Source organism: Mustela putorius, unplaced genomic scaffold (assembly GCF_011764305.1).
Source record: "Mustela putorius furo isolate JIRA1106 unplaced genomic scaffold, ASM1176430v1.1 tig00000738_pilon_pilon_pilon, whole genome shotgun sequence".
NCBI lineage: Eukaryota > Metazoa > Chordata > Mammalia > Carnivora > Mustelidae > Mustela > Mustela putorius.
Genome location: NW_025421463.1, coordinates 10,423,198 through 10,450,444, shown reverse-complemented (window position 1 = coordinate 10,450,444; position 27,247 = coordinate 10,423,198). Strand labels below are relative to the sequence as shown.

The window sequence follows — 27,247 nt, the reverse complement described above, 5'->3', positions numbered from 1 at the left end:
TGCCCCAGGATCCCAAGCCTTGGGCCAGCAAGCACCCTGGGAGCCCCCCCCCCTCCACAGAGATTGGGGCTTTACCACCATGATTAGACTATTGCTGGTACTGGCTTCAGAACGCCGCCAGCACGATGGCAGGTCCTTGCTGGGACAGAATAAATGGGACTTCCCAGCTACAACGCTACGATGAGTGAGCACCTGTTCCAGGGGGTTTGCTGGGTCACACTTCTCCAAGGGAGACTTGTAGCTTTAAATGCATCCCGCAGGTCTCCGTTCTGGGGAAACGGGCTCTGCTATGGAAGCCAGCATGCAAGAGGTTAATTTAGGGAGTGGTTTTGGGAAAGGCATCTGGAAAAGGGAGGGAAGAGGACTGGGCAGAGGGAGAAATCCAGCTGTGACTGGCTTCTCACAGCTGGCCCTGCAAGATTTGACATCCCTCAGGAAGGGGGCATGGCCACAGGCACCTGCCTCTTCACCTGTGGCCCTGTCCCAAGGGGCTGACAGCAGAGGGCCATCTGTGGGCTGCACCCCCAGCAGCTGGAGTCAAAGTCCTTCACTCCCGAAGGGGAATGTGGGCACCAACCACACACAAGTCAGAGTGTGGTGACCACCCCCTCTGTGATGCCCTCCCAGCTGCCTTCTCCAATCCCCCCCAGGAGAGGTGGTAACTCTCATTCTCGTTCAGCTTTTTATTTCCGGAGCCCAGCATACAAGCGACACCCAGTGAGGAGGCAGTAAAGGTCTGCTGAATGAACACAACACTGCGTACTGGACATGAGCGTGAAAATGGGAATATCACAGAATCACAAAAAACTGTCGTCCGGGGGCACTTGGGTGGTTCTGTCAGTTGAGCATTTGATTCTTGACTTCAGCTCAGGTCATGATCTCAGGGTCATGGGATCGAGCCCCACATCGGGCTCTGTGCTGGGCATGGAGACTGCCTGGGATCCTCTCTCTCCCTCTGCCCCCACCCCCAATTAAAAAAAGAAAAAGCAAAAAACCTGTACCCGAGGAGTTCAATGTAGTCAGAAAAACAAACAGAAATGACGGGGGAACTTGATAAGAGATGCACACAGAAGCACATGATGTGCATTCCGGTCTCAGCTCTGGTTTCAACTCTGCATGCCTGCAAGCTTCAATGTCTTTGTGACTTGAAAAAGACAGATCCTAGCATTCTAAGAAGAGACCTGAGCTGAGACACATTCAGCTTCAACAGTTTTGCCAAACGACATCTTTCTTAGTGTCATTACTGACATGAAGAAGGAAAATAAGTGTTGATCCTGACCAGGGGAAGAGTCTGAGGGTCAGAGTGTCTCCCCCATGATATGCTGAAGGCTTTTTCCAATTAGCCTAGAGCTAAGAGTCCCCACCCCCATCCAACCCCCACTGCCCCAAAGAAGCAGGCAAAGATGGGAGTAGGTGAGGAGTTTACTCTTCTGTCCATGAATGGAAACAGAAACCAACTGGAACATCTTGTGATTTATGAAAATGCTGTGATTTTAAATCACTGAGTAGTAGTCCACCTTCACAGGGTAAGAAGCTACAGAGAAGCCGGAGGAGAGGTTTTAAACATGTAGCCAGAATGCAATTTTAAAAAGAAAACTAAGAAATAAAGAAAAAAAAAAAAAAACTCACTCCCAAATTTCTCTCTTATTGCATTTGTCCAATATAGAGAAGAATGTGTAAGAATGTAATTTTAAGGAAGACATCTGGAGGAGGGATTAAAATAAAAGCCCGAGATTTGTGCTAACTTGGCACTTTTCCCACGCATTCAAGCCAGAGTCAAGTACTCCTACTGGGCTCCCAGTTCCCCACCACATCATCTCATACACCTTGAGGCAGTGACAAAAGCTACAGTAATGGCTAAGAAAAAACTAGCCAGACAAGGAGGAACGTCTTATAAAGCCAAACGTATACACCTCCTTAAAGTGATAAACTGCAACATTAATGAAAGAAAAAGCCGTTAGAATATTTTCCAACACTATAATCAATACTCATCTCTACCAACTCAAAGGTCTTTCTCGGCAATCAAAGCATCATTTGATTAAAAAAACAACAACAACCCAGAACTGATAAATGCAGGTAAGTCAACACTTAATTATCTGTACACAAAATATACACATTTGACCTTTATCTCTTACAGAGCGACCTAAACTGGGTTCTTCCTATGAGCACTGAAATGACCTCTTCATTTACTAAAAAAACGCAAATTCCAGTTTGATTCGAAAATGCTTCAAAAGCCAGCAGAGTTGACACCTAACTAGATTTCTAACTCCTTGTCCATGTCATTAGCATGACCTCATTAAATGTGGACTTCACATAAAAAAATAAAATAAAATAAAATCATTGTACTTGGCATGACGACACCTTCAAAGATAGCAGGAAAATATGGGCTACACTTACCTTTGAACTTGTGGAACACAGCCCACAGCTCTGCGATGTCAGTGGCAAAGGTGATATCCGTGTCAAGGACAATGACCCTCTCCAGGTTGGCAGGAAGAGTCTTGGTCAGGACGAGCTTCATCAGACCATAAATGCCTGAGTAGTGTTTGTTGGGGATCCAGGAGACTTCAGACTACATCAGGCAGGGAAGAGGAAAAAATAGAAAAAAAAAAAAATCATTACATTCATTTTTTTTGCATAAATATTATAAATAGTGCCTGGTACATAAGAAGTATTCAATAAAAATTTGCTGAATAAATGAATATTTTCTTAAAGAGTTGTTTATATAATTTATGGTTTGGCATATGAAGTTTATTGGAAGAAAATGCATCTGAATCAAGGGAGAGGAAAAGCAATATTTATGATATGACTATTATTTGCAGATGCTATGCTCAAATTTTTTAAATAAAATTTTTATTATAGAAATTATATATGCTCTGCTTGACTTATTTCACTTAAGCAGAGGAAAGCACTTATCATATGATTTCACTTACACGTAGAACATAAGGAATAGCATGGAGGACATTCAGAGAAGAAAGGGAAAAATGAAAGGGGGAAATCAGAGGGGGAGATGAACCACGAGAGACTATGGACTCCGTGGGCTTTAGAAGGAAGCGGGTTAGGGGATGGACAAGCCTGGTGGTAGGTATTAAGGAGGGCACCGGTTACACGGAGCACTGGGTGTTTAACGCAGACGATGAATCATGGAACACTACATCAAAAACTAAAGCTGTACTGTATGGTGACTACCTTTACATAATAAAAGAAGGAAAGAAGACTATGTGACAAAAGAATGAAAGTATAAAAATGGGATCATACTCTATTTTTGTTTTGCAAATAGTGCCTAATGGTTCCAAGGTAGATCTATTTCTTTCAATCATATGTTGTCATTAAAGACTGCTACTTTAGCGGCATCGTTCAAGTTTATGCTTATGTATTTTTTTGAGTTTTAATTGGACCAATTAGTGTTGCTCTGTCTTCTGGTTCTCACACATACAAGAAACACTTGATCATAAGCTACGCAACACTCTTCACTGGGGAGCAGGAGAAGACACACCCACAGACAGTAATGAACAGCCCACGGAGAGCCACCACTGAAATCCTCCCCTGATGCAACAGGACAATCAAGGTCCCACAGGTGGGGACATCTGTCAGCAAGTCACACAGCTCGGTACCACATGGTACCCAAAAATAAGGCTGAAAATAATACCAGTGTGCTGAGAGCTCTCAAAGGAACAGGTCATAAGACTCTACAGGCTCTATCCTAGCTGCCCTGGGGAGCCTTGATGCAAGCCAAAACACACTTAAATTCTTCCAGAAATTAACACTGATCATGGAACTCCTCTACGGAAAATGTGGCCACCTTACTGAGATTCCAAAAAACATTTACCCCTTTTGTCCCTATAATTCCATTCTGAGGACACCGTTCTAAAAAAAAGGCACATTTAAAAATGAGAAACCAGTTTTATTCCCAAAAATGTTCATCACCATGTTATAAAATAGAAACAATTCAAATGTCCCCAAACTGGACAGTTAATTAAAACATGCTTTTTAAAAATCTGATAACATATTATTTAATGGCTATGAGCAATGTAGATTAAGATGTACTAAAAAAAAAACAAACCCAAAAAACAAAAAAAGAAACTTGCATGTGATGTTAAAAGAAAAAAAGGCAAGTTTTAAAAAATTCTTTTGCTTAATAACCACTATGTATAATCAAACAACATGAAAACACATCCACCCAAACTCACGCAGAGAAAGAAGAAACAGAAGCAAGGAATCAAATTACTAATAGTGGTCATTTGGGAATGATGGGTCCCTCCTCTAGATAAATAGGTATGTGTTTTACCACACTTTTCAACTTTTTAAAACAAGCAGCTACTGTCATTGTAAAGAAAAACTAAGCATTGCATTCTTTTTAAACATACCATCATCGGTGATGATGGGAAAATAGGAATGCAGACGCTGCCTTGGGAAAGCCAGGACAAAGGACCCCGTGGTAATTCACAGAATCCAGGCCGCGCCTCACACCCACTCCGGATTCTGCATGCCTCTTTAGTTTACTTGAAAATACCATGTCGGGGCACCTGGGTGGCTCAGTGGGTTAAGCCTCTGCCTTCAGCTCAGGTCATGATCTCAGGGTCCTGGGATCGAGTCCCGCATTGGGCTCTCTGCTCGGCAGGGAGCCAGCTTCCCTCTCTCTCTGCCTGCCTCTCTGCCTACTTGTGATCTCTGTCTGTCAAATAAAATTTAAAAAAAAGAAAAGAAAAGAAAAGACCATGTCAGCTACTCCTTATCCTCTCAATACACGTGCAATTTTGACCAGGGGAAAAAAAGGAAAAATATGAAGTGATGGACAAAACCATTCACCACGCATCAGTCTCAGGAAAAGAAACTTGAACTCTGTCTGTTGTCCCATCACCACGTTCCCGGGCAGCATGAAGGAGGGGAAGCAGAGACAAAAGCCAAAATCTGAATCCCAGCCCCATACATGGTGTTGGTCTCCCTAAGCCCCAGTTTCTTTCCCTGTAAAAAGAAGACGACACATATATTACGTGGTTCGTGCAAGAATCAAAGGAGACGGAAGGGTTCTAGGGTTTTACACAAAAGCCCTGCAGAACACGGAGGCTCCCACCTTTCTCCTGGTCCCCCCCATCCCCAGCATGTCAAGTGTTTGCTTCCTACTGAAGGGGGCGTGGGGCTCCGGGGCATGGCACAGTGTTAAACCTGGTTCTGCAGCCAGGAACAGGTGGATCCTGATTCCGGTGTCCCTTAACGGCCACCTCACCTTGGACAAGTTCGTCCGGCCCGAGGTTCTGTCGTCTATAAAAGGAGTTACTTGTACCGTGTGCCGCCCTGTATCAGTCAGCGTGTGGGAGGAGACAGCACACTCCAGCTGGGTGGTCTGAGGAAAAGGGGTTTAAAAAAGAGCTCCTGAAGCAGATGTGTAATTTAGAGCCAGCAGCAAGGAACCGTGCAGCACCTGGGAAGACCAGGAGTGGGGGGCCGTTATCCCCCAAGGCCCAAATGGCTGGTGCCGGCTGCCGCCGCCGGAATGTGGAGAGAGTATCCACCCGAATAAGCCACGAGGCAGGAGCCGAGACCTTCGGTAGAGGACCACGGCCAGTGTTGGGAATCTCATGCGGCGGGACAGGGAGAGGCCTCTCACTCAGCCCCTCTCCCCTCCTGCCCGGGCGCCCCCTGTACAAACCCAAATGGACACAGAGCCATGGCCCGAGGCGGCAGGCTCATGGGGCACGGGGTCGGGTGGGGACAGGCCCGAGAGCAGCTCCCGGAGGGGCAGACCTGTCCCCGCACCGAGTGAATGGCACCAAGACCACAGCTGGAGGCCTCCTGCTGACTCCATCCGGCACGCCGTCTGTGAGGTGGGCGGGCGGGCACAGAAGGATGGACACAGAGAAGGACAGACGGACCGGCTGGGTGGGTGGGCGAACGGACGGATGGACAGGTGGGGAGGCGGGCACACTATGCGCGGGAAGGTGAGCGACTTGTCTACCTCCCCTCAGTGAGTAAGATGCAGAGTCATAGAACCTGCCACGGGGAGGCTTGCCTTCCCTCCCCGAGCCACGTGATCCTTCCTCTGGAGCCGGCATCCTGACGCGCCGGCGGCTTAGATCTCAGGGCCGCGGGCTCCTCCAGGAAGGGCCTCCAGTGGGCTTTAAAAAACTCCTCCTCGTGAAAGCTCCAGCCTTTGGAACTCAGCTCAGCCGCTTCTCTCTCCCCTGAGGACGGGCCCGAACCGAAGCTTGGCAATCACGGGTCCACGCGGCAGCGCGGTGCTATTTAATCAGACCTTTGATTAACTTATTCATCTATTTTGGTTACCATCAAAGCAGGAGAGCTGGGTGAGGACTGAACACCAGAGCGCTGGGCTGAGCCATCTAATTAGATCGCCCTGACTCTCGGCTTTATTTTTAACACACATGTGAGGCCCTCGGATGCATCACCGAACAGTAGGACGACAGGAATAAATTAATCTCAACATGAGCCCAGGCCGGAATGTCGCCCCAAGTCCCCAACTGATACATAATCAATTAAGGCAGAGCGTTCAATGAGAGGTAAAGGAAGCATTCGGAGGAGTTTGTATTCAGAGAGAAAACCCCAGAAAGAAAACCGAGGAATCTTTGGGGGGATAGAACGTGTGGTAAGAAGCAGATACGTTTATTACAAACGTTCCTCTCTCTTCGAAGTAAGTGTAGTGTGTCCCCCACCCGCGCCTTGTCGTCTAATCCTGCTCCCCTTTCAAGCCTCAGCTTAGAAGGCACCCCCGCCCCTCCCGGCCCCCACCACGGGCCGCCGCCTCCCCAGGGCGCCAGGCTGGGCCAGGGCTCCGCGAGCAAGCTGCCTCCCCTCCTCCAGCACAGCGCGCCCTCACGCTGGGTCTCACTGTCCACATCTCCCGCCTGCTCTGGGCTGGAACTCCCTGAAGCAGGGACGATGTCATCTGCTGTGGTAACAACACGGTCATTACTTAAAAAAATGGGGAACGTGCATGACTGCAGAGCTGGCCAGGTCTGGGTTTAAATCCTGCCTCTGACGTTGAATGCAAGCAGCAGCTAAAACACCTGTAACCGCTGCAGCCCAGGGTCAGTCGGTCCAGGCGACGGAAGACACGGGGCTTGCTGAGCCCCCACCATCCGGCAGTTAGCCCCAGTTCCATCATTTTACCTCTGGGAGGCTTGGCTGTCTCATCTGCAAAATAGGGGCTTGGAACACTCGCTCTGCAATACGGCTGGGAGAATGGCAAAGCGTCTGGCCTGGTGCTGGATGCCCAGTCGGCCGCAGCAAAGGCCAACCGGCCTCTCCCGGTGGAGGTCTGTCCACACTGTAGAGGCTCAGACGATTCAGGATGTTGAGCGGGACAAAAACAGGACCTGATGCTGCCTTTGACAGCAAAGGGGAAGTCAAGAATGGAGACGGTTTTGTCAGAGGAAAATAAGTCACTCATCACCTTTCCCTATATTCCTAGATCATTTTTTTAAAAGGATTTTTATTTATTTATTTGAGAGACAGAGAGAGAGAAACAGAGATACAAGAAGGGCAGATGGAGAGGGAGAAGCAGACTCGGCACGGAGTATAAACTCGATCCCATGACCCTGAGACTCTGACCTGAGCTGAAATCAAGGGTTGGATGCTCAAGTGACTGAGCCACCCAGATATCCTAGATTTTTTTAAAAAAATTATTTACTTATTTTAGAAAGAGAGGGGGAGGGAGAAAGAAAAAGCACAAGCAGGAGAGGGAGAGAGTCTTACGCAGACTCCCCGCTGAACGCAAAGCTCAAGGTGACGATGGGACGTGGGGCTCGATCTCATGGCCCTAAGGTCACAACCTGAGTCGAAACCAGGAGTCGGTCACTAAACCAACTGCACCACCCACGTGTCCCTCCTACATAGATTATTAACAAAACCACCAAGTGAGATCTCAGAAACTCAAAGACTCCCCTCATAGACCTCCAAGCTGCACTCCATACCTTTGGTTTTGGGACGAAAAACCTACCTACATAAAATATACAAACAAACCAACAAAAACCTTCCATCAAAGTGGGTGGGAATGTTCACCCATGCAACCTTTGGGACAGTCTCTTATGGCAACCCTTACTGGTAGCGAGTCTCATTTCTACCCTGCACTCAACTTTGGTCCAATCAAGGACATTAAGTCATGTGGTCAACAGAGACAAGACACCAGGTGGGTCTGACCCTCCCCCCCGCCCCCCGGAGCAGCCTGTAAGATGACAAGACCTGCTGGAGCAGTAACCTGGCACGTTCTTCATCACTAGAAACACACCGAAGGGTTTATGTAATTAAAACAATAACAAAAATGAAAGTTAGGTTTCTTTTAATGGACAATTATCTTTGCAATGGCTGTTAATCATTCTAAGCGGCATGTTCTAAGATTTAATTAGCAAAAATGCAATCGTGCCCAGGAATGCTACCTAACGCGCTTACACAAGGGAGCGTAAGCAGTGCCAGGTTTTAAGGGTTTCTTTGCAGAGTGGGGAGCAGGGGATGCTCTCAAGGGAAAGGGCACCTTTCCCAAGGGGAATTTCTGTTAAGTGCCGCAAATGATTTCAGGGTTCATCTGAGGCTGGGCGGTCCACAGAGAAGTTACTCAGGAAACCTGCTCAGGATAGAAACATGAGCATCGAAGGGGGTGAAGGAAAGGAATGCCTCAGTGGACCGCCAGGTTTCCGACCTTTGACAGACAAGGCAAAGACAGGAAGAGGGGCTGGTTTTATCAAGGAATGGTGCACGTTTCTTCTTGGAGATGTTGACCTTCGGGAGGCACCGGGATGCCCCAGGCATGAGGACAACAGAAAATATCACCTAGCATTTCCTGAGTGCCAGGCGTTGCATTCAGAGCCTTCTGCAGACTACTTTGGCGACCTCCCCCGTACCCTCCCAGCCCCGAGTCGACAGGTCAGGTGTTACCATCCCGGCGCACGAAGTCTGGGGAATGGGGACCCAAGTCTTTCCTTATCCCATCTTCCAATCCCCAGCCTGAGCCACTCCTCTCTGAAATGAGGACAGTGTCTCTCTCTCCTCCCTTCCCACTGTCCCAGGTCCCCGGCGTGGCTCCCACCCCTCCGGGTTCCTGCATCACCATAACTGAGCCTATCTCCATTCACACCTTAACTCACCAGGGAGCAGCTTTTCATGGCAAAGGCCTTGGAGTTGGGTATTCCTGGCTTCCACGTCTCTGCGGACCCAAATTTTCTTATCTGTACTAATAGGAATATTAGTAGCATATCCTGCTCTCTTCCTAGGGAGTTATTTTATTTAGAGTCTGTAAGCTTGCCTCTATCATCCTGGAAATATTTATTGCTCAAAATAGATTTCTCACCCATATCAACATTTTCCCATGGATTACAAATCACCTTGACACGTCTTTAAAAATTAAAAAAGAAGTCGTCCTCGCTGCAAAACGTTCGAAAAGTCATTTGCCTTTCGTGTTGTTTCCCAGTGGTCGTCTTGGCAACCAACCTGTATGTTCAGAACATAATTGCTGAGAAAGGAGGGTGAGGAGCTCGGGTGAGCCGGGGACTCGAGGAGACGCCTGGGAGGAGGACCATGAACAGGCTTGAGTTCCGGCGTCTGACTGGCCAGATTCCAAATCCAACCCCGCCGCCAGACTGGCAAACTCATTGCTCAAAGCCTCCACCTCGTCACTCATAAAATAGAGAAAATGACACATGTCACTCCAGGTCTGGGAACGTATCCAATGAGGCAGGAGAACTATGGGGCCCGGCACAGTGCCTGCCTCATGGTAAGGGCTCAATTTTTAAAATGCAAACTTTTAAGCCAATTCGCAGTGTGCTCTCTGGAGTCTGACTGCCCGGGTTTGGATCCTGGCTCTGTCACTCACTAGCTGGGTCTCTGTGGGCAAGTCATGAAACCTCCACATACCTCACTTTTCTCATCTGTAAAATGGGTATCCTTACAGTGCATACTCCATAGGATTTTGAGAATTCTGGTGCTACGTACTGGCTATTGTTGTTCATTGTTAATAGTACCAAAGATTTTAAAGCAACAGAAAAGATGAGATTCACAATCTACAAGATAGAGTCATATGCATTTGTATTTACCCTTGCCAGGAGGGGGGGGGGATACACTTCAGCTCCGTTGGGATCATTTAAACAAGCATTTGTAGATCGCTGAATGTGGGCCAGATACCAAGTAGAGACTAGAGACCAGAGTCCATGATGAATAAAATATACTTAGAGCTCTTATGGCCTATGGGGTAGTCCTCATCCATTCCTGTGTAACAAGCTACCTCGAAACACAGCAGCCAGAAACAGTAGTAGTTGTTACCTCACAGTTTCAGCATCAGGGATTTAGGAACACCTAAGCTGGGTGGGTCTAGCTCAGGATTTCTTAAGAGGTTGTGGTCAAGCTGTCAGTTGAAGGTACAGACATCTAGATGCTTGAGACCTGCTTCTAAAATGGCGCCCTCACCCACACGTGGCACGTGACGTTGGCTCCTTGCCGCACAGACCTCCTGGTAGGGCAGCTTGAATGTCTTTACAACATGGACTCTGGCTTCTCCCAGAGGGAGTGATCAAGAGAGAGCAAGAAACTAGGGTGTCTTCTAGGGCTTGGCCTCAGAAATGACATGGCATCATTTCTCTAACGTCTTCTTGGTTCTACAGGTCAGCTGCACGCAGCACGGGAGGGACCAGACAAGGGTGTGAATACCACATCTGTAATTCTAGAATGGTATAAAACGGATTAAGATGAATTCCAAGTGTATGTGTAGCAGCAGTAGTGCAATTAAAAGGAGTGAGTCAGGAGAGGGAGAGCAACCACCTAGAGGTGTGTGGAAGAGATGAGCCTTAAATTTGGTCTTAAAAAATGAGTCGCAAATTGAGTTTCTCAAGACACCGAGAGAAAAGCAGGATAGGAGAGAGATTATCATCAGTGAAGGCACAGAGATATAAATAATCGTGTGTGTTCTTTGTGTGTGTTTGCAGTAGTCTGATACATGTAGGAAAAGCCTGCAGTTGGAAGTGATGGAGAAGGACCCGGAGAGGCAGGAAAGGGTCAAATGTTGGAGAAAAAAAACAAAAAAGGATTTCACTAGCAAAGAGACATAACCTCAATTGCATGCTTGGAAGGAAATCTAGCAACCTGAGAGGCTCCGATGGTTAAGCACTCGACTCTTGATTTCAGCTCAGGTCATGATCTCTGGTTCATGAGATCGAGCCCTGTGTCGGGCTCCCCATTCAGCCCGAGATTCTCTCTCTCTCCCTCTGTCCCACACCCCACTCGCATTCTCTAAAGTCAATCAATTAGTTAATTAATTAATGGGGGGAGAATATGCAGATCCCCAGGATCAGATCCCCGGGATCACATCCCCAAGGTGAGGATTTCATCAAGCCTAGGGCTGGGAAATCTGCATTCTTTTTGTTTTCTTGTTTGTTTGCCATCTAAGAAACAGACTTGTTACTCTGGAGAACAAGCTGCTGGTTCCCAGAGGGGAGGTGGGCATCTGGACGGTGGCACAGGAGATGGGGGATTCAGCAGTGCACTTGTGATAAGCACCGGATGTTGTACAGAAGTGTTGAGTCGGGGCGTTTGGGTGGTTCAGTGGGTTAAAGTCTCTGCCTTCCACTCAGGTCATGACCCCAGGGCCCTGAGATCGAGCCTCACATCAGGCTCTCTGCTCAGCGGGGAGCCTGCTTCCCTTCCTCTCTCTCTGCCTGCCTCTCTGCCTGCTTGTGATTTCTGTCAAATAAATAAATAAAATCTTAAAAAAAAAAGTGTTGAATCACTATAGTGTACACCAGAAACTAATATTACACTGTATGTTAACTGGAATTTAAATAAAAATATTTTAAAAATTAAAAAAAAAAAAACTCAGCAGAGCCCCATGCAGTCCTAAAATAGTTGTCCCCAGACTACCTACGCCCTAGGACACACTCAGTTAGGACACCCAGGAAGCACCGTATTTCTCAAGGTCTTGTTGGTTGACTCATTTATGCTGGGTCACCCACCAGCTTACTACCATGCAGAAACAAGACACAAGAGAGCCCAAGGCTTAAGTGAACCCCCTGAACTTGAACGCAGTTGGATGTACAGGGAGAGGAGACCTTTCTCAAAGATTAATACGAGAAAGAGTGACAGAAGATCAGGCAGTTCTTTAGATAACCCTATACCTCATGGACAGTTTAGTCTGTGAAGCCAGGAAGGTTTTCTGGCTGTCCTCTTTTACACCTAGAAATCTCATTTCCATAAAAGCCACGCTAGGTCAGCGAGACTGAAATTTAAGGAACCCCGTATCAACAGGAGAGCCGAATTACATATTTCACATCTCCCCTCAATGGAAGCTTGGAAGGAAACATTTTAAGAGCCCCCAGGCTGGTCTTTTCAGGTGACACTGTTCGACACTAAGCATCAATGAACATTATTCAGAGCTTGCAACTCTGGCCTAAAATAAGGTAGCTGGCTTCCAACTGAAAGGCTCGTTATTCACAAATCTACTGAGAAACCATCTTCCATAAACATAATTAATTCTGGAGTGATGACAAAAGTAGAATGAGCCAGGAGGAACGTGCTCGCGGATCTATAAACACCTGCCTCCTCCTCTCGGTGGCCACAAAACCCCTTCCTCTCACGCCTGGCAAGAGGTGTTCTCTATTTAGCTCCATGAAGCTTGGGGGGATCCGTCACCGAAGCATTCACAGACTGCCTGAGCTCGGTACTTCACGTTATGAAACGAAGCATTTCAAAGCACCGGGAGTTCTGATTTGTGAACTGGACTGTTATAGTGGTTTAATTTCCTGAAATATAGCAGCCTTCTTAACTAATAGATTTTTCAATGCACTGAGGAGAAAATTGCATTAGCTCCTGCGTAGCCCGGACTTAATATTTTTAGAAGCTGCAATTCTTCTTATTACAGGGCACAGTATGTATTTACGGATGTATACTTAGCACAGTTTCTGACACACAGAAGGCGCTCGATGAAGAGTTTTGCAGAAGTAAAACAACACAAGTACGCAGGCAAGGCTGACCGAGAACCCTTCCTGGGGACGGGGATGGAGGGGTGAACCTGCCCCGTTCACTGATCACTCATTCAGCCTGGCAAACACCAGCAGACTGCTTAAAGAGACAAAAACAATTATTTCAAGAAGCATGATTCCAGCATTCCGGATGGCAGTTTATTGTGAACAGGGGCTAGAGGAGGTGGTGGGGGGGTATGGAACAGGGAAGGAATGGCTCTGCGGATACCATCCTCATTCGAAGTGACGAGCTGTGGTGTTTTTATCAATGCTGGTCGTAACCTGTTTATCTGCAGACTTCCTACGTGTCTACGTGCCTGTGTATACAGAAAGTCATCACCGGTGATCTAGGAGCAAGAACGTGGCCTAGACAGAACACAGGATCTGGCAGTTCCAGAGACCCGGCTTAACCAGCTAAAACCCACCCCCAACCTCTCTCTCACTCCCAACTCCTGCTCAAAGTGCTAAAAATGGAGATAATCATTTCGCTAGCAAGTGCGGGGGGAGGGGAAGCCTCCCATTTGTTTCCCTGTTACTATAAATTTATTCTTCAGCATGCATTCTTAACAAGGCAAAATTGCTCCTTGTGAGGTGGAAAAAAAAAATCTTGGAGATTATCATGATTTGTTATTAAAATCTCGCAGGGGGAGGGGGGGCAATTAGGAAAAAAAATGTACTGAAATAGGCTTGTAGGGAGCGGGTAATGATAAATATTTTTAATGCTGGAGAAATTTTGCGGTACAGGATTGTAGGACACCATGCTAGGCACAAACATGAGACAGGTACAGAAACACACCGATAAACCAGATACTTGAATCCAGATATTAGCATCTGCTGAGTCTAGGGGCTCTGCCTGAATTTACTCAGAGGGCAGTTTAATCACAAAACATCACAGGGGCAGCCGGGTGGCTCAGTCGGTTAGGCACCTACCTTAGGCTCAGGTCATCCTGAGGTCAGGGATCCTGGGGTCGAGCCCCACGTGGGGCTCCCTGCTCAGCGCGGAGTCTGTCTCTCCCTTTTCCTTTGTCTCTCCCCACTGCTCATGCACTCACGCTCTCTTCCCGCCCCCCAAATAAATAAATAAAATCTCTAAAAGGAATTACAGCTATCTGCTCTCAACTTCATCCAGAGATGTTACGGGGGCGTCTGCCCATACTCCCCTCTCCCCCGCATTCCTTCTCTCCCACTCCTCCCACTTCCTTCCCCAGGAACCTTCCAGAAGGCAGCCCCACAGACTGCAATCAATGAGGCCCCACGCTGCTCTGTATTGACGAGGTGTTTTGCATTTTCCTAGGGCTTTGTAATCCTTTGGAGGTGAAGCTCTTGCCTGTGACACTCTGCGGTCCCAGCCTCAGAGATCCACCCCACAGGTCAATTTAACTCTAAACACATGGAAGGGTAACCCCGAGCAGGTAAAGAGGGTTAAGGAGGGCAAACCAGAGGTGCCACTTAATTAATTAATTTCTGGTTGGTTTAGAAATTGTTTTCTTGCACAAAACATGGAAGGTGAAACTCTCCTGGCAAAGCAGAGATCCAAAGGAAGGCCTTGTCAATGACGGTCGGAATGTCTCCTGGCTAGCCACCGAAATGACCCCCATCCACTGGGCATCCTTGAAAAGATGGTGCCTTTACTCAGTGCTTGTAATACATCTAACAAACGTTAACCAAGAGTCTTGTAATTTTAAATATTTTTACCTTGACCTTGAAGCCTTCGACTGTGGTTATATTGACATTCACTCCCCTAACAGGCCCTTACTATTTATACGAAGGGTTGTCAAGGAAACCAGGTGTTGAGGATAGCTGTCTACCTTGTCTAGATGTAAAACTTATCATACGCGAGTGCAGAAGGGAAATGAATGTCACCCTTAGAAAGTACTACTGAAGATGGTATGTGGCACAAGATAATTCCATTAAGCCTGTACTTTCCACTTGGGGATTTGGTTACTGATCAAAGGAATTCCTAATGCTCTAAATCCCCCTTCAAAAAAAAAAAAAAAATCACCTAATTCTGAAAGTGACTCACTTATCTAAACATTCATTGTGTGTGCCAAACTGTCTACCAGATGCTAAGGAAAAAGCAGTGAACGTGGAATGCTTCTATTTCTTAGGCGATCACAGATAAAAAGGAAAGAGTATTATTATATTTATGATAGTAATAAGGCATTTGTTGAACGTTCACTATGTAACAGACACTATAAGCAATTTATAAATATCTTTTAGCTCACACAATAACCCTAAAAGGTAGACATCAAGGAAATCACACAATCTTCAAGAATTACAGGAGCTGGGACTAAAACTCAGATTTGACTCATTCCAAAAAGCTTCATCATTTTGGAAACTGACTCAAATAAGATATTCAAATCATCATCAGGCAGGGAACGCTATAAACGGAGTCTCACTAGAATTCCTGGGGATGGAGCGACTGATTGCCTCTGGAAATAGGAAGCACAGCCAGAAAAGGCAAAGGTGACTACGACATGGAGCTTGTACTTTTAGCACAAAAGAACATTCCAACACAGCCACCGTCAGTACCACCTGTGAGGAGTCGCACACCTTCCCAGCACAAACGTCTGCAAGGCTGCACGTGCGCAGTAAGAGAACTGTCAACACCCAAACAGGGAAGAAAGGGAAGACTGAAAAGCAGAGCCAAAAAGAGTCTTACAGTGAATTCTTTTCTTTTTCTTTTTTTTTTTTTTTTTAATTTTTATTTGAGGGGCGCCTGGGTGGCTCAGTGGGTTAAAGCCTCTGCCTTCAGCTCAGGTCATGATCTCTGGGTCCTGGGATCGAGCCCCGCATCAGGCTCTCTGTTCAACAGGGAACCTGCTTCCCCCTCTCTTTGTCTGCCTGCCTCTCTGTGATCTCTGTCTGTCAAATAAATAAATAAAATCTTAAAAAAAATTTTTTTTTAAAAAAGGGTTTTATTTGAGAGAGTGAGTGAGCAGAGAGAGAGATAGAGAGCAACAGAGGAGATGCTCAGGCAGAGGGAGAAACAGGCTCCCCACCAAGCAGGGAGCCCAGAGTTGGAGCTCGATCCCAGGACCCCGGGATCACGATCTAAGCTGAAGGCAGACACTTAACCGACTGAGTCACCCAGGCGCCCCAGAATTATTACAATAAAGTCTTAATTTCTGTTCCATAGCACCTACAGAGAGAACCAGAGAAAATCTCAGCCTCTCATGTTCAGCCTTCACAGGAACTGTGCTATCGAGTGCCCAGAGCAAAGGTCAGCTTCTCTAGGACACCGAGGAAGACCTGCTGGAGGCCGGGTCCAGCACGGGCTGCACAGGAGAATCACTGGATCCCACTCCTGGGCCTGCCCCAGCAAAGCCGGTGGTGGGGCCAGGCATCGCTGCCAGCTCTGCACTGATCAAGGTCACAAGCAATACCCAAGTGCAACCCAGGGCAGGACATGGTCCAGGATTTTGGGGTGCTATTTTGTGCTCATTAAGTCTAGCAAAAGACTCTTATGTGCAATCAAGCCTGACATACCCAACAGCGGGGGCAATGACCCAACCAATCAATTCTGAGTCCTAGCTGGGAAATCCGGACCCACATCAACCATGGCGCAAGCTCTGCTCACTCTGGTTGTGTGTTGTGGTCTTCAGAGACACTGTCACATTCCTCTACAGAGTACTTTTTGTCGTGGTCTCTTTTCATTCCCTGGTGTGGGAACACTGAAGCCGCTCTTGGTCTGGAAGCAGCATGGCATAAAGATGAGTCCTGGGCTCGGAGGCTGAACACACGGGCTGGGAGGCGGGTCAGTCCCCTTCTCTCTCAGTGTCTCTGCCCCTGGGAAACAGAGACAACGCCGCTCCCTTGTTCTGGGAGACTGCGGACCAGAGGATGCACACGGAAGCACCAAGCTGAGCACCTGAAGGAACCCGCCCTAGCTGACTAGCTTCTAGTCAGTTCTGAATCTAGAAGCGGGGACTATCGCCTGATGTGACAAGTGGAACAAAGGCCCGAGCCCAGTGAGCAAGCCTGAGATGCCGGTGCTTTACTGCAACTGCCCCAACTGGTGATTTCCTCCCGCTCCTCGATAATGGCTGGTTTTGGAGGAGAGGCCTTCTGTATTATGTATACGTAATGTAAAGGCAATGAGCACAGTCTGGGACACAATGTACGTGAGGTAATAACACCATATTAATAATAACAGGGGATGAGAAAGGGGAGTTTCAGCCGTGCTATTATGCCTGTGAATAAGATGTTGATCACTGCTTGCTATTTTCTCTTCAAACATGTTATTTAGCAGGAGTGAGCAGATTTAAAACCCACCGGGGTTCTTGAGTTGAGCCTGGCTGAGTGGTTAAATCCAATGGAAATATCCTAGTTAGAGGAGGTTTTTTAGCCAAGGGAGTTGAGTATATAAAAGGATATTTAACAGGTCAGTTTGTGGAGATGTCCATCTTTCAAAAAGGATAATGGGAATGATGAGGCCAATATCTGCACAGCATCTTTGAGTTTACAATGTACTTTCAGACGAGTTCATTTGCTTCTGGAAATAACTCTGTGAATTAGGCAAGAATTCATATCCCCACTTTATATATAGGAGATGGAGACTTTAAAACACCATTGTCCAAAGTTACAGAGCCAGTAATTGGTAGGGTGGAAACTCACCTCTTGACCTTCAGGAAGACTGCTTCTATGAGGCCCCCATGTCCTGCTTTGACCTCATCATGGTAAGCGATGGAACCGATAGATCCAAGTATTGTCCGTAGTTGCTTGGCATGAAAGCTCAAGGTGTGACACCTCTGGGCACCTTTTTCCCCACCCCCCAAATCAAATTGGTGACATGGTGCACACACTGAGGGATGAAAACTTAAAAAAATTTCCAAGTTCTCTCTGGGTGGAAATAACTCTGGCTTGGTTTGCCCATTTCAATTAGAGAAGAAAGAGAATCTGGCCTTTCAGTGTCCCAAATGAGGTAAGGAAGTGAGGTGTGGGCATCACCATGGGGTCCACAGGGAATGTGTCCAGAACAGACGACATCTAGGTGTCGCCTGTGTGTCACATGACTGAGAATAAAAAGATATGACTCCACTTGGCTGGTCTCTGAGCTGGTGGCTTGTAACTTTCTACCCTATCCCTTCTAGAGCATCACAGTCAAGGAGTGTCTTAACAGCGGACTCACCCCTGGTTTTGTCTGATTGGGGTGCACTGGTCCTCAACTAGGGCCGATGTGGGCCACTGTGGGATCATGGGTGATTACCACATCCTGAGGGGAAGAGAACTACTGCCATCCAGTGGGTAGAGGCCAGGACTGTTGCCCAACAGCCTCAGATAGGACAGCCCCAAAACATCAATGGTGCTAGGGGCTATGGTTGAGACACCTTGTTCAAAAACACTTGTGAAAATCTGAGGCACCTAGGTGGCGCAGTCTGTTAAGCCTCAACTCTTGGTTTCTACGCGGGTCAGGATCTCAGTCAGGGTTGTGAGATGGAGCTGTGTGTTGGGCACCCGTTCAGCGGGGAGTCTGAGGATATTTCTCCTTCTCCCTCTGGCCCTTCCCCCATAAAATAAATAAATCTTTAAAAACCATACTGGTGAAAACTTGAAAAATGTGTACAGATGAGCAGGCAAAATCTTGATTTGATCCTTGTACCGGAGTACAAGTTGGCCTCAGTTTTGACCTATGAGAAAACACGGCACTATCCAGAGTTAGTGAACCACTCCTGAGGAGGAGGAAGACCAGGGTCTGAGGTCCTCAGCATCCCAAGCTAAGGGAAGAAGCGTAGCCACTCCAGAACATAAGACAGGCATCACTCTCCAAGTAAGAGAGGAACCTAAACGAGGCTTACACAGAAAAGAATACAAGGTTTAGACAAAGAAGATAGCGCAGTGGCTGATTCAGGGAAAGCTCTTTTGGGTTGCAATGAGCTTGTTGGGAACGAGGCTGTCCCTCTCCTAGCAAGAGGGATTCCATGTTTCCACTAGGCCCACGCACTCCCCCACCCCCACGCAAAGGATAAGCCTCATCCTAAATGCAACCTCACACAGAACCAGGGACTCCAAGCTCTAGGTGCCAGGCACCTGTTATTACTTAGCATCCGCCTAAACACCCACGTTGAGGCTCTCCTGGACACACTCCCTAAGCTCAGGCTCTCTTGCACCAGAGCCCGGAATGCTAGCTTGACTCGAATGCTTGCCCACTACAAAGCAGGCCAGGTTCCTTCTGCTGAGTCACAGATCGACCCACCTGTGTCCCCACCAGGCTCACCTAAAGAAGGACACACTTGTGCACCTGAAGATCCAGCACTATGCATTATTTAGGGAGGAAAAAAACCCCCAGTGTCAGCACTTCTCCATTTTGGACAGCTCCCAGTCACACACATTACCCGCCCTCCCCAGGATCTCTAAGTGGGTCATCTAGATGACAGAACTCTTCCTCTTCCCACTAGTGCTCCTCTGTCAGCCTCCCCCATAAAGCCAGACCACCGTGCACCCACCAGCTTGTTCCAGAATTCTGGGAGGTGAACTTGAGTCCTCTCTCCCTCCACAGACACATTCAACAGGTCCCAAACCCTGTTACATCAGCTATAAAAAATTAATCTGCCTTTAATGGTAGTCACCTGAAGAGGAAGAAGACCGAGGAGGAGACTTTTAATTAAAACGTGTGTATCCCTTCTTTTGGGGAATGGTCATGGAGTAAAAGCAGCAAGTCTGGAGTAGATGAACCAATTCTATTCTTTATCTTTCACTCAACCACCATGACATCCTGACCCTAGGACCCACACTGCTACCAGGTCACTGATCCTGAGAATCTTAAGATCAGGGCCTTGGACTTACTCATTTTAGCAAGGCCCCAGAGTACCCAGAGTCAGTGTTCTGTTGCAAGTGATCTAATAAATAAGAGAAACAGAACCTCAGGAAGGAACTTGGTCATGCTCATCCCCTCTAGCTCCCCCTTTGCTCTCACACCCACTGAACAGACCGGGGACATTGATTTTTAAATGGATTTTGCACACTGCGAAGTCAAAGTCCAATTTTCCAACTATAAGGCCAGTTAGGTCCACACTCACCCGCTTCTAAGCATGCTTCTCTCTCTGCCTTGCGCCCCCTGCGTGTCACTCACTCATACTGTGTATCTCTCCCACCTGAGCACTCCTTGTGGCCGAGTTCTACCTCCGAAGCTCCCCCTAGGGCTTTCTAACATACTTCGCATATAGCAGACATTCAATTTGTTTGCTTTTCATTCAAATGTGGACATACTGGCCTATGGATACTGAAGACTAGAAGAGAAAAGTAATCCACAACCCCCCCGCCCTCCGCGATGGGCATCGTGAGTGTCCTGGAGAGTCGTCTTAGTGAACTGGTTTACTAGTTTCCTTCAACAATCAAAAGGTCTGGCCTTGTACGTGGAAAAACAGAAGGCCAGGAAGATAAAAGAAATGCATTTCTCTCTTTCCAGACAGAAAAAGTACAATGATGAGGGTATTAAGTTTTATAGCTAAGCTCAGCAGATAATAAGCAGACAAAGGATTCCTGCTCTGGGAAAGGTATTCGCTTCCTTGGGCAGTGAAAGCCCCATCATTAATTCACAGAGCCAGATAAAAAGCTCTTCCGCCTTCTCTCCACCCTCTTCCTCAAAACCTCCTTGCTCAGGATAATGATGTACCCAGCATGGGCCTTCCCCTTCATTTCTGGAAATCACACTCGCCTCAAGGCCCAGCTCCAAACCCCGTGTCTCCCAGAAAGCCGGGCCTGACTACCCAGCTGGTCACGGATCGGTACTGCTCCTCTCCCGATTTCATTCACGGGCACTAAATTCCTGCAGAAGACATTAGCTTTTCTACGTCTGAACTCTGCTGCAATCCCATGCATCGGGCAAATCCTTATCTACCGACTGGCTTGTACCAAGGTACAGACCTGAGTTAATTCTTCTTAATTGAGAAGTCAGCCATGTATTAATTAGAGTTAGCTTCAGGTTTCCCAAGCCAGCCAGTTTCCCTGGGCCACTGAGAACATGGAAACTACCAGTGGTCCATCCACCTTCATCTTGGAGGGGCTGGGAACTTCCCCAGGGACAGACTAAGTGCCTTGGGAAATCCCAACAAAGTTACCCAAACCAAACTCCAAATGAGTTAACTCTGAAGTCACAGAATAAAAAAAAAGCAAGTTAGGAAAGAACACTACACACACACGCACACACACACGGACGCACGCACACATAGGTTTTCTCCCTTTCCACTCCTTCCACTCCCCAGAGTGGCTCTTCTGGCTCACTGTTGTAAAGGCTGCAAACATGCAGACCGTAGAAACCCTCACTTTCCCAGTCTCCCCTGCAGGTAGGATGTGAACACATGGTCATCTAGACCAATGCACCTGAGGGGAGGTCTGCTGGGAGACTGTGGGGAGAAGGTTCCCTCCCCAAGACAGAGAGACAGAAGATGACTCAGGCTTTCATTTTCCTTCCCAATGTCCTGCGAGGAGAGGACTGCTGGGTTTGCGATGTTCACTGGACCATGAGGAGCCCAAGAACAGCCCCAAGAAAACTACCGTGTCACAGAGAACTGCCGATCATTTGTAAGAAAAATGAGTAGTTGTTTAAGCCATATTTACTTAAAGGGAAAGTTCTTCCTTTCTTCTTTTCTTTCTTTTTTTTTTTTTTAAGATTTTTTTATATATTTATTTGACAGACAGATCACAAGTAGGCAGAGAGGCAGGCAGAGAGAGAGGAAGAGGCAGGCTACCCGCGGAGCAGAGAGCTTGATGCGGGACTCGATCCCAGAACCCTGGGACCATGACCTGAGCCGAAGGCAGAGGCGTTAACTCACTGAGCCACCCAGGTGCCCCTCTTTCATTTTTTAATTGTACCCAAAAGCAATCTAGTTATTAGGTCATCATGTGAGAGACCAGGATCCACAAGAGTTCTGCACCTTCTCTTTGGGAACTGTCATCGTATGAAACAGTGAGCCTAGACTAGATGAACCAGGTCTATTCTGACCACACAAATAATGCAAGCAGCAGTCCTCAGCGACCTGCTTCTCCACTGTACTCCTTGACCCATCCCACAAGGACATCTCAAACGCTATTCAAGAAAAAAAAAAAAAAAAGTGGATTTACGAATACACAAAACCTCAAGAAGTTCCCATGTGTTCTCGCAACCACATTCTCATCTGTGAGACCCTCTTACAGAAATGGTAGCACCGTGACTGCCACAATTCACAGGCAGATGAACCGAACCCCACAGTGTGCGTGCCCTCCCCCTACCTCTGAACTTGCCATGCTGCCTACCACATGGGGAGAACAGGGGTTCTCTTCCGGTTACCTGTGTGACGTCACTATTTTCTCTTTGTTTTTCTCCTTCTCTTCCTCCCTTCCTCCAGAAGGAAAAACATTTATTTTTTAAAACTGGGCTGGGGTCCCTGGGTGGCTCAGTGGGTTAAGCCGCTGCCTTCGGCTCAGGTCATGATCCCGGGGTCCTGGAATCGAGCCTCGCGTCGGGCTCTCTGCTCAGCGGGGAGCCTGCTTCCCTTCCTTTCTCTCTGCCTGCCTGTCTACTTGTAATCTCTGTCTGTCATATAAATAAATAACATCTTTTAAAAAACACTGGTCTAACTACACAAATTTTGTACAATACAGCAACAACAAAAAGAACTGGAACCCCTATACCCAGAAGAAAGCTAATAAATGTTGCCCTATGTGTTTCCTTTTTTCAGAAATTCTGTAACTATTTGGATGACTTTAAACATGGGGTGGGGGAGGAGCTTTGTGTCTTTCTTTGAACTAAATACTACATCACAAGGTTTTTCCCTCTTCATTGATTCAAGCAATATTCAACTTCGTTATTTTTTTAAAAGATTTTATTTATTTATTTGACAGAGAGAGATGATCACAAGTAGACAAGAGAGGCAGGCAGAGATAGAGAGGGGGAAGCAGGCTCCCTGCTGAGCGGAGAGCTGGATGTGGGGCTAGATCCCAGGACCCTGAGATCATGACCTGAGCCTAAGGCAGAGGCTTAACCCACTGAGCCACCCAGGCACCCCTCAACTTTGTTATTAAACCACTAAAAAGCTCATCAAAAAAAGAGATTTTGAAAAGCTTCAAATACCCCATTGTGAAAATGTACCACAGTATCTCCATCACTTTCCCCACTATGGGGATTTAAGTTGTGTCTAACTTTGGTAATGTTTGTAAACAAACAGTACCATCTCGAAATCCTTCGACTCTACCTCTGTTTCCTCGGGGCAAAGAAAGTCTGCATCCTGTAACTTGCATATATTTTTGAAGACTCTTGAGACGTGCTGCCACACCATTAATAAGAAAAGCATTCTGACGTTCATTTAATAACAGGCATTTATTTTCACAAGGGTCAGTCCCAGAGGATACCTGCTAATACTGGGTAATACATTTTTTTTTAAAGCCTTTGCCATCTAGATATAAAAATCTTGTTTTCCTATTTCTTTGAATACATAGCAATGCTGTTATATTACTACATAAACTTTTTTTTTATCCTCTGTTTTTCTAATTTTATGAATTCCTTTATCCTGATCCTCACCCATTTTTCCACTGGTCTACTTTTCCTATTGGTTTGTTAGATCTCTGTGTTCTCCTTCTGTCTATTCCCAGTATCATTTTCCCCATTTATCACTTGTCATTTAATTTTGTTTCAGTTGCTGACTGACATTCAGAAAATGTCCCCTTTTCTCACCAATTAGTTTCAATTAATCAAATCACTAGAGTTTTCCTTTGATTATTTTTTTCCCATTTCTCTTTGCCATATACAAATTTTCCTCACCCTTGGATTTTTTTCCCCCTAGTCTGAATGTTTCTCTTTTTAAACTTAAGTCTTTAAACTACCCACAATTTATTTTTATATCTGGCCATATCCTATTTGATCTTTTCCCAAATGCTCAGTCTTCACAATAATGCCTTCTGCAGCATAATCCATTCTTTCTCCAGGGGTTGGAAATTCTTCCTTGAGCAAAGGTTGATAATTACCCAGAACATAAGATATCACTCTTTCCTTTCATATTCACAGCTGATAGAAGTAACTGCTCCTGGGACTCTTCCCTGCTGAGTAGAGGAAAGCCTAGGCATTCTTATTAAGACTCTTTCATTCAAACATTTACTTAGAGTCAATTAGGTGCAAGCACTATGCTAACGGTGGGGGATAGACAGGATGGTTAAGAACAGAGGGGGTCCATCCCTGTGGACCGGACACTGCGGCAGAGTCGGGCTTATGAGCAATATTTGGGTCCATTAAAGGTCCTGAATAAGTAAGTATATAAGAGAAGTGTTTAACAAATAACTACACAATGACAGGTGTTATGAAAAAGGAAACAACGTGGCATGACAATCCTGAGGAGGGGAACCTAAACGTTAATAGAATGGGGGACCAAGAATAGCTTTCTTGAGATTTAGACTGAGCTCTAAACAAGAGATCCAGAAGGGAGGAGGGAAGACCTCTATCTCAGGCAACATGGTGAACTAGATACGCTAGAACATCGTATACAATGCTGTATATAATACACATGTGTACATATTATACATATGTAATATATGTTGATATATATGCATATATATTATGTTGATATATATGCATATATATTAACATGCATAGATTTTCATACAAGGGCAAGTAAAATTTGTATATGGCAAAGAGAAATGGAAAAAAAAACACTAATGGAAATGAAATATATTACAATCTGATTAATTAAAATGTGTATATATTATATACAACATTGTATATACAACATTGTATATAATATATATATGTGCAATGTATGTATATATATGTATATGGGATATTATGTAGTTATATATTATACACAACATAGGCATATTATAAATATACCACATTTGCATATTATATATACCTAAGATACACAGTACATACTAAAATGTATATTATACATACATGATTGAAATACACCTATGTGAGGGATGGCATTTTACAGAGTGTTATGTTCTAGGATCCAAAACCAGACCGACTACCAGGCTGAAGGGCCCTGATCCTGTTTCCAACCCCTTCTAGCCAAGATGTCTTGGCCACATGGCCTCTAGTTTCAGGGTCCTCATCTGCAACATGGGCTCATCACAGAAGTACATTCAGAGAGGGCTGTGATGAGAGAACCCACATCAAATACTTAGTGCTGTACCTAGTACTTAGGTACCACATAAATGCTGGCTTTTACTGTTATTTTACTACACTTCCCATGCTTGTTGTCTTCCATCTTATTTAGTGTTCAGCGTCACAGTATCTTCCCCATTGCTCATTCCTAAATTGGCCAGAGGACTGCCATTCCCCATACATACAACCAGCTTCCAAAAATTTAATTCTAGTTTGTTTTTTTTTTTAATTTTTCTTATTTCACAGCCTTCTGCTATTAACTTTATTTTCCTTCTGCTTTCCTTAGGTCCACATCATTATTCTTGTTTAAATTATCAAATGGAATGTGAGGTACATTTATCATCATTTTTGTGTTTGAATAATGAAGGCACTAAAGGCTATTAAAACATCTCCAATGACAGCTCTGAGCACATTCCATAAGCTTTACTGTGAAATATTCCTCTTTTGTGGTTTTCAAAATAGGCTATAATTTTTAGTTCTACTTCTTTTTGGATTAAATAAGCATTTAGAAAAATTCTTCACCTTCCCCCAATTTCCAGGTACATTGAACGGACCATTAAAAAGTTTGTTTCTGATGTAGTATTACTTCATTGCAGCCAAGAATGGGGCCTGTGTAATTTTTATGGTTTGGAATTTAATGAGGTTTTCTTGTGCCCTCAATTTATGTAGTTTTTTCATAAACACATGAAAATCCAATTTTATTCCACTTTATGGATATGAGCTTTGAGATCTACTCATAATGATTATATTCTTAAAACTGTCTTTGTCATTAACAATATGATTTGCCTTTTTAGTGGCTGAAACTCTACCAATACATCCTATACTTCTATCGGGTTTTGCGTTATATATTTGAAGGCTTTTCTACTTAGAAAACAGCTGGCTACTTCCTCTTACGGATATTGCACTTGTCAATTTGAAATTACTATTTTTAATTAAATATGCTTTATATTTGAGATAGTTGAAATTAACATCTGTACCTTCTTTTTCTTCATATGTCTCAGACAGCCTATACAAACATTTATTTCTTAAGTTTATAATTTATTCTAGGTCTACTTCTTGAAGATTTTAAGCATACTATTAAGATACTGCTACTTAATCAAGCATCAGGGTTTTTCTCCAGTAACAGAAATTTAGATCATGTGTATTTGTTATAATAAGTGAGGTTGGCTTTGCTTCTGGAATAGTATTTTTATGTATTATTTTCTCAGCTTTGAGAAAAAAATTATATGCATTACAATCACCCCTTCTTTTAAATTTTATTTATTTTTTTAGATTTTATTTATTTATTTGAGAGAGAGACAGATAGTGACAGAGATAGTGAGAGAGAGCACATGCAGGGAGGAGAGGGGGAAGCAGGCTCCTGGTGAGCAGGAACCCAATGTGGGGCTCAATCCCAGGACCCTGGGATCATGACCTGAGCCGAAGGCAGACCCTTAACCAAATGAGCCACCCAGGCGCACCATAATCAGCCCTTTTAAATGAACAATGCAACAACTGTCTACAGTCTGCAACCACCATGCAATCACTTTCTGCTACAATTCCATCTCCCTGCCCCCCACTTCCCTCACACCCCTTGGCAGGTGGATCCCATCCGCCCCACACTTTGGCTCTTCTGTCTTGCTTTCAAGAATTCTCTAAGTGTAGTCATACATAATATGCACTCTTTTGTGTCTGGCTTTTTTCATGTAGTACATTACTTTCGAGATTCACTGATACTGTTGTATATGTCACATTCACTGCTAAGTATCAGCATTCCATTAAATGGATATACCAGAACGGTTTTCTCTGGTTGATGGCCATTTGCGTTCTGTGAGTAAAGCCGCCATGAATATTCACATACCAATTTCTGTGTGTGCGTTTTTCTCTCTCTTGCATGAGTACCCAGGAGTGGTACTGGTGGGCCGTAACGTGAGTCTGTTTAACTTCTTCAGAAACTGACAAACTGTTTTTACAAAATGGATGTACCATTGACATGTCTACTAATGTCCAACAGGGCTGGATGTCCTACATTCTCACCAAAGCCCTGGACGGTCAGTCTTTTTAAAATCTTGGCCACTGTAGCGGGTGTGAAGGAGAAACTCGGGATGACCATAATTTGCACTGCCCTGATGACTAATCATGTTGGGGACTTTTGCAGGGGTTCACTGGCTATCTTTGTCTTCTTTACTGATGTGTCTCTTAAAATCTGTTGCCCATTTTTAAAATGAGTCATTTGTCTTCT

General features: G+C 45.5%; 1 protein-coding gene across 3 annotated transcripts in view; it reads right to left on the bottom strand.

The window, feature by feature from the left end:
• Positions 1-27,247, bottom strand: part of LARGE1 (LARGE xylosyl- and glucuronyltransferase 1) — a 521,107-nt gene that overhangs the window by 223,066 nt on the left and 270,794 nt on the right. For all 3 annotated transcript variants that reach the window (XM_004743092.3, XM_004743093.3, XM_013051560.2), the window contains exon 6: positions 2,398-2,569. In XM_004743092.3, the coding sequence (XP_004743149.1) occupies positions 2,398-2,569 (172 nt within the window). The remainder of the gene's footprint in view (positions 1-2,397; positions 2,570-27,247) is intronic.